General features: G+C 42.9%; 1 protein-coding gene across 1 annotated transcript; it reads left to right on the top strand.

Moving 5' to 3' along the window:
* The first annotated feature begins 1,725 nt into the window (after positions 1-1,725).
* LOC142255230 (toll-like receptor 5) lies at positions 1,726-7,386 on the top strand. Its single transcript, XM_075326743.1, has 2 exons — positions 1,726-1,812; positions 5,457-7,386. Exon 2 carries the CDS (start codon positions 5,462-5,464, stop codon positions 7,373-7,375), a length of 1,914 nt encoding a protein of 637 aa, XP_075182858.1. The 5' UTR covers positions 1,726-1,812; positions 5,457-5,461; the 3' UTR covers positions 7,376-7,386.
* The last annotated feature ends 366 nt before the right edge of the window (positions 7,387-7,752 follow it).

Genomic DNA, 7,752 nt, shown 5'->3' with positions numbered 1-7,752 from the left:
GAGCACCTGAGCATGGTAGTGCTCACTCATCACTAGTTACGAGTACCGAGCACCTGAGCATGGTAGTGCCCGCTCATCACTAGTTACGAGTACTGGGCACCTGAGCATGGTAGTGCCCGCTCATTACTAGTTACGAGTACTGGGCACCTGAGCATGGTAGTGCCCGCTCATTACTAGTTACGAGTACTGGGCACCTGAGCATGGTAGTGCCCGCTCATTACTAGTTACGAGTACTGGGCACCTGAGCATGGTAGTGCTCGCTCATCACTAGTTACCATTTCGATCTTTAGATACCGCAGTCAATACTGACCAAACCATCTAAAGGGTTTAACAAATGGGTTGTAACAGGACACATATATAAGATTATCTCAGCTCAGGAACATTTATATTAAACACATCCAATTGTGGAAATTATTATTATTCCAAGATCTATGGATTAAAATGAACTTTCAAATTAACCTTGCTCATGGGAAAATACCTTTAAACAGTTTAAACTTACTTTTTTTCTTTCAAGTGAAAATAGGAAACTTTGTATTATATGTAATCTTATCAGAAAAATCTGCTTCATTCTCCTTCAGGACTAGAAATTCTCAATTTACAGATAAAAACTGTCTTCAGTGAATACACATTTTCCCATTACTGAGATCGGAGATGACAGTTGGTGCTCGTAAAGTTCCATGAAGAACTGTAACTGTTGTTTGGAGTAGATTGTGTGTGTCTGCCTCTTAAGGCCCTGTCACACACAGAGATAAATCTGTGGCAGATCTGTGGCAGATCTGTGGCAGATCTGTGGCAGATCTGTGGCAGATCTGTGGCAGATCTGTGGCAGATCTGTGGCTGCCGTGAAATTGTGGACAATCAGTGCCAGGTTTGTGGCTGTGTACAAATGGAACAATATGTCCATGATTTCACTGCAACCACAGATCTGCCAAAGATTTATCTCTGTGTGTGACGGGGCTTTTACTCCTCCAATCTCCATAGAACTTTATGAGCACCAACTGCCATCTCATATCTCGGTAATGGGAAAATTTGTCTTCGCTGAGAGTAAAAGATCAGTCCTGGAGGAGAAAGAAGCAGATTTCTCTGATAAGATATATTACAAAGTTGTTAATTTTTAGGTGTATTTTTGATTTATGAATTAAAAATGAAAATTCCAGTTATTTTTTAATCATATGAAACACTTTTAAAATGTGATATAAAAGCGTGATTAGTGGAAGTTTGATCATTCCGACGCCTGACAATCCTAATGCGAGCGTCACATGGTACGATATATGTCGTCGGGGTCACGTCGTTAGTGACGCACATCCGGCATCGTTTGACATATCGTTCCGTGTGACGCCGGCCTAAGACTGGGGTTCCCTTTATGTATCCCAGACACACGGCTTCTTATGTGTCCTCTCCTGATATTCCACTAAAGTGACTGTATATATGCCACCAATATTTCGTGGGACTGTGATTCGTGGCATCATATGTTGTAACAGAAAAAAAATATTTTGGGGAAAACCCCTTAAAGTGGTGTAATCAATAAGCGTCCCCCTTTGTCGTAGGAAGATGTATGGACCAGGTACATCCTGGATTTGTGTAATATCGGGGGGTATAGGCAGGATGTCGTCTTCGATGCAGAAGAACATGGGAATCGCCTTGAAAATTCCATTCTCATTGTTACCAAACATTGTCTGACGTCATCCGAGTGTTTCCTCATTGAGAAGCTTCATGTGCCAAGGACTTAAATACAGGAACAGCAGAGGTAAACAGAAGGAGATTGCCGTCATCTGAGGAGCACACGTCCCAGTAAGAGCTCTGCGGTGACTGGTGAGTACTGTGCTCTTATATTGTGGGAGTCTGGTATGGCTGGAGCCCCTATGGTTATCACATATGGTCCTTCAAGCTCAGGGACCCCCAATTATTGCAAGTATTTAATAGCATAGGTCTTCTCTTATAGACCAAAGGGACTTTTTGGGCATCCTCTGCACCTTATAGTTACGCTTTCTCTGTAACTGTGTACATTTTGTGAAAGCATAATATGGATCTGAAGAGTCCCTGCTATCACAATCCTCTTAAAGGGGCTTTCTGGACACTTTTTCTTTTTTTACTTAAATGCATGAATTTGAGATTACAAATACATTTTGTAATTGGGTTTCTTTAAAAATGTTGCAAAGTTTGTCTTTTATAGTATGATGCTAGTCACTTCTCACGGGTTAGTGATGAGGCGAGGTAGTCAAGAGGTCCGGGGTCAGATACTAAGAGGGATCGTAATAATCAAAGGGTTGAGACAAAGGCGTAGTCAGATCACGGTCCGAGATCAAAATTCCAGGAAGGGAAAGACCAAGGGGCTAAACAGACAGATTGTCAGAAGCGAGGTAAGAGGTAACAATAGATCAAACCGAGCACAGAAGCATAAACACCACTGAGCCAAAGCTACAACTGGCAGTAATTAAAGGCAGTTGAATAGTAAGGTAATCACTCCAAACAGGAGACCCATGGACAAAAATTTGCACACCCCAGCCCTCATTGGATGGCTGAGCTGTTCATCACCATACCGACAGCTCAGCATGCCCCCGCCTCTGATTGGATGGCGGAGCTGTCCATTTACAATACTATAGCTTAGCATACCCCCTCATCTGATTGGATGGCTGAACTGTCCATCACCATACTGACAGCTCAGCATGCCCCCTCCTCTGATTGGATGGCTGAACTGTGTATCACCATACTATAGCTTAGCATACCCCCTCCTCTGATTGGCTGGCTGAGCTGTCCATCACCATACTATAGCTTAGTATGCCCCCTCCTCTGATTGGATGGCTGAGCTGTCCATCACCATACTTTAGCTTAGTATGCCCCCGCCTCTGATCGGATGGCTGAGCTGTACATCACAATACTATAACTCAGCATGTCCCCTCCTCTGATTGGATGACTGAGCTGTCCATCTCCATACTATAGCTTAGTATGCCCCCTCCTCTGATTGGATGGCTGAGCTGTCCATCACCATACTATAGCTTAGTATGCCCCCTCCTCTGATTGGATGGCTGAGCTGTCCATCTCCATACTATAGCTTAGTATGACCCCTCCTCTGATTGGATGGCTGAGCTGTACATCACCATACTGACAGCTCAACAGCGCACCCCTGCCCAAGATTGGGCAGCTTAACTGTCACTCACTGTATCCAAACACACTGGTAGGAGGAATTGTAACATACAGGCTTTTCTTTTTTTCATGCACATTGTTTTTTTATGTGATCTGTGGTCATAAATCAGCTGAGAAGAGCTCTGAAAAAAATAGATGAAAAAATGTTCCCGTCATACAGCTAGAATGAGCTCACTGATGGATTCTCAGTAAACTCGTTTAGCATCTATAAATAGACCATGCAATACAGAGATTATAGAAGGAAAAGCGTGTAACATTATTAATGAAACCCAATGCATTCATGTATTTCAGTAAAAAATAATTGTTACCAAGGGTGGCCAAAAAAAAAAGTATAATGTTACTGTTGAAACATTGCAGTTCAGCATTCATCAGCCTTTCTTGTGCTATACTCCAAATGTTTATCCCTTTTAGGTAGGTGAGAATAATAAACGCAGCCTCCCCGGGTCCAGCGCACTCCTGTCTTTATTGCTTCCATTTTCTATATACCTGAATGTAGAATCCATAATGCTATAGATGTCACGCTAATGCTAAAATCCCCATGATGGTGCAGAAGTATTTTTTGGCTGGATACAATAGCAGCTATAATCACTTTTCTGCACAGGTTTTGCTGTAAATCCAGATGAATTCCACATCAAAATCTGCATGTTATATGAGCATTTTGCAGTGCTTGGTGCTTTGGCTTTCATTCTATGATTAAATCCACGGGGTAGCTTTTCTCCTTGTGGAGGATGACATGTCTAGCATGCCAGTGTAAGGAGGCTTATAAACCACGCAATGCTCCTCTGGACATTTAAATATGCCCATAGTCTCTTCAGAGAGGAAGATAACATGAACTCTAGCGACACCTATTGGAAGTAGGAATCCTAAAATCCTATTATCAACCTTTTAACGATCCTTTGCAATATGACTTAGGTTAAATGCCAATCCAGAATAGCGAGGTCTAAGACGATCCCCTTTTCCTGTGGGGCCACTGTGCAGTGGAGCATTGGGGTGCACTCTCCTGACAATATTTTTAGTATCTAGCACCCTTTGTATCCTTGCTCTTCTCTTTACCTGGGTGTCTTCTTTTCACCCCTTCAAGTCTAAAATAAATGTCAAAAAATAAAAAGTTACTTGGCATTCCAAAATGAAAATGATGTTCAGATATTATTTTCAGGCAATCCAACCAAAGCTGTGACATTTCGGTCCCTTCATCAGACACGGATTGCTGCTGGGTGACCTGGGCACAGTGCTAAGTATCTTTTTACTTTTTTCTATTGGCTGTAGAACCTCCCATCTAAGTAGTAGTGTCAAAATTCCTCCATCCCTAAAAAAAGGTGGCCAGACGCATAAGACAGGTGATAGCTTTCTCTTGGCCAACTTGGGTTCCATCAAGAGACCTTGTGTTCTGAATGGAGAGAAGAGAAGAATTCACTGAAGACACCTTTGGTAATGTCTTATCTTTTGTCTTAAAGGGAACCTGTCACTGGATTTTGGCCTTCTAAACTAAAACTAGCACCTTAAGCAGCACCTGTGCTGCATTCTATAAAGGTGCTTGAACCCCCTGTAGACCCCACAAATACCTTTATAAAATCACCCATCCTGTATGTAAATTGTCCGGTCCGGTCCGATGGTTGTCCTAATCTGCGTTTCCTGTCCCTTCGTCCTCCTCCCGTGCTGATTGACATGGATGACGCCTCGGACGCCATCTACGTAATCGGGCAAAATCTCTTGACTGCTCAAACATATTCCCAGCACGCGCAGACGCACTTTGTTCTGCCTTATTGTGGGCAGACCTGAAAACATAGGCGCACCTGCGCGAACCTGTGAGTTCTCTGCGCAGGCACAAGATTTTGCCCGGCAATGTGGATGACATCACCGCTTCATCCATATCGCCAGTTCGCGCAGGTGCACCGATGTTTTCGCCTCTGCCCGCAATAGGGCAGAATGAAGTGCGCCTGCGCAAGCTGGGAATATGAAGATTTTGCTCGCCTACGTGGATGGCGTACAAGGTGTCATCCATATCAATCAGCAAAGGAGGGCAGCAAAAGGAGGGACAGGAGGCGCAGATTAGGATGCCTATCGGACCGGACAACTTACATACCGGGTGGGAGTTTTTATAAAGGTATTTTTGGGGTCTACAGGGGGAAAATCAAGGGGTAACGTGCAGCACAGGCGCTGCTTCAGGTGCTAGTTTTAGTTTAGAAGGCCAAAATCTGGTCACAGGTTCCCTTTAAGTTCAAACCGATTTATTCTTCACAGGCATACTAAAACGGATTTTGGAGAAGAAAATAAGATATAAAATGTAACAATATCTCTTTACTTTGTTGCAGGCACCATGATTCTTCCATCCGTTGTGCTTCTGATCGTAGCTACGTTCCCTTCACATTCCCTCCAAGCTGCCAAAGTTTATTCCAGCTTTGGTGAAGGTTTAATGTCAATTCCATCTGTCCCTCCTGAAACCCAAGTCCTTTTATTATCCTTCAATAAGATCTCATCTATATCCTCGGACTCTTTCCAGAACCTTCCCCAGCTCCAGGTTCTCACTCTTGGTATGCAAAATACTAATGGATCCTTCTTGGTTGGTAAAGATGCTTTTCAAAATGTTCCGAACATCACCAGCCTGGATCTTGGCAGCAACCACAACCTCAGGTTACATCTAGATTCATTCCGAGGACTGTCCAAACTAGAAACGCTTCTTCTTGATAATTGTGGACTGAATGAGTCCGTCCTGGAATCTGGATTGTTTGACGAGTTGACCTCTCTGAAGATGCTGGACCTGTCCTATAATAATCTCCGCAGGTTGCAGCCGGATTCCAGCTTCCTGGGGTTGCATTCACTTTCCTACATTAAGTTGAAGCTCAACAAGATCAGAGAGCTATGTGGAGACACTCTCCAAAATCTACGAGGAAGAAGAGTGGAGCTCCTTGACCTGTCATCGAATCCCCTCCAGGTTTATAACACCTCCATGTGCCAAAACCCATTCAGAAACATAACATTGGGCACTCTAGATGTATCATCAATGGCCTGGAACGCAGAAAAGGTGGAAAACTTCTTTAAAATTATTTCTGGCACTCAAGTGGCTCACGTTCGGATGAGGTATACTGCTGCGTTGGGAAGTGGATATGGCTTCAGTAACTTTAAGAATCTCGAGAAAAGCACATTTTCAGGTCTTCGCTTAAGTAACGTATACAGTCTTGATATATCACAAAGCTACACGTCTGAGTTGTCACCTGACATTTTTTCCGTTTTCCCCAAATTACTGTCTCTCGATTTGTCCTCCAGTCAAATCAACCACATCAGCCCTGGAGCATTCTCGGGATTAACAGAACTCATAAGCCTCAATATGTCTGGAAATCTCATCGGAGACATTAGGTCCAGCAGTTTTTCAAGTTTGTCATCTTCCCCTCTTGCCACCTTAGATCTCAGTTCCAACCATATTGGAGCAATTCAATATCAAGCCTTGAATGGCCTCGTCTCCTTGGATTCATTGAGTTTAAGGGATAATGCCCTTAAGGAAATCCCGTTTGTTGAGCTGCCAGGTTTACATTTAGTCTTTTTAAAGCAAAATCGCATCTCCAGCCCTGCTGGCCTTACGTCCTTCTGCCCGAACTGTAAACTTGTGGATCTTTCCAGTAATCGACTGACCGATCTACGAAGCTTGTGGCAAATCCTTGAGTTACGGTCTCTGAAAGTCCTTTTCCTCGGCAGTAACGAGCTCTCGACGTGTTCACCTAACATCACTAAACATGTGGGTACCAGCAACCTTCTTTATCTGGATCTATCCGATAATGACCTAGGAAAGGTCTTCAATGCCGGCCAATGTCCAGACATTTTTACACCTTTAGCCTCGTTGGAAACCATCATTCTTGCGAAGAACCAAATTTTCTCTTTGCCGGAAAGTTTATTTGGCAAGATAAAAAGTCTTCAAACTTTGGACTTGTCAAGAAACAATCTTAGACTTATCCCTCAAGGTTTATTCACTGGCCTAAAGACACTTAAGTCCCTAAATCTAGGGGGCAACAACCTTGTAACCCTGTCTCCTTCAAGTCTTACTCCTCTGGTGTCCTTACAAAGCCTTGACTTATCAGATATAACACCCATATGTACCTGTGCGCTTAATGAATTTTGGCAATGGATGATATCAACTAATGTGACCGTGAAAGTCAACAATAGCAATGAGATTTCATGCCTCAGCCTGTCTGCACCAGAGCGAGAAATACCTATGGACATTTACTTTAATGAATGTTAATGATTTCTCTCATATATATGGACACAAAACCTTTATCATTTACATTACGCCAATGGGTTTGGCCGTCATCCATGTGATCCTCGTGTGACCCAATAATATACAATATATACTGTCTCTAGAAACCAATGATCATATGTGAACTAGGATCTTTAACACATGTACAGCCGCCTAACTTATCTCCGATAGCCCTATCACATGAATCAGATCTGTTTGCCCATTTTAATATACAATCAATCCTTTTCAATCACATGTATCATCAATGAAGGGGTGGTCAAAGATGCCATGGAAGTGTTTCATAATGTTATTCTATTAATGCAAGAATAACATTTGGTATGTACAGTACGGCTTATCATTTACTGAATAAACTATCTTGAATT

Source organism: Anomaloglossus baeobatrachus, chromosome 10 (assembly GCF_048569485.1).
Source record: "Anomaloglossus baeobatrachus isolate aAnoBae1 chromosome 10, aAnoBae1.hap1, whole genome shotgun sequence".
Classification (NCBI taxonomy): domain Eukaryota; kingdom Metazoa; phylum Chordata; class Amphibia; order Anura; family Aromobatidae; genus Anomaloglossus; species Anomaloglossus baeobatrachus.
This window is presented reverse-complemented; position numbering and strand designations above follow the sequence as displayed.

Coding starts and splice junctions, on each gene's coding strand:
- LOC142255230 (XM_075326743.1), top strand. CDS start 5,462: ATGATTCTTCCATCCGTTGTGCTTCTGATCGTAGCTACGTTCCCTTCA.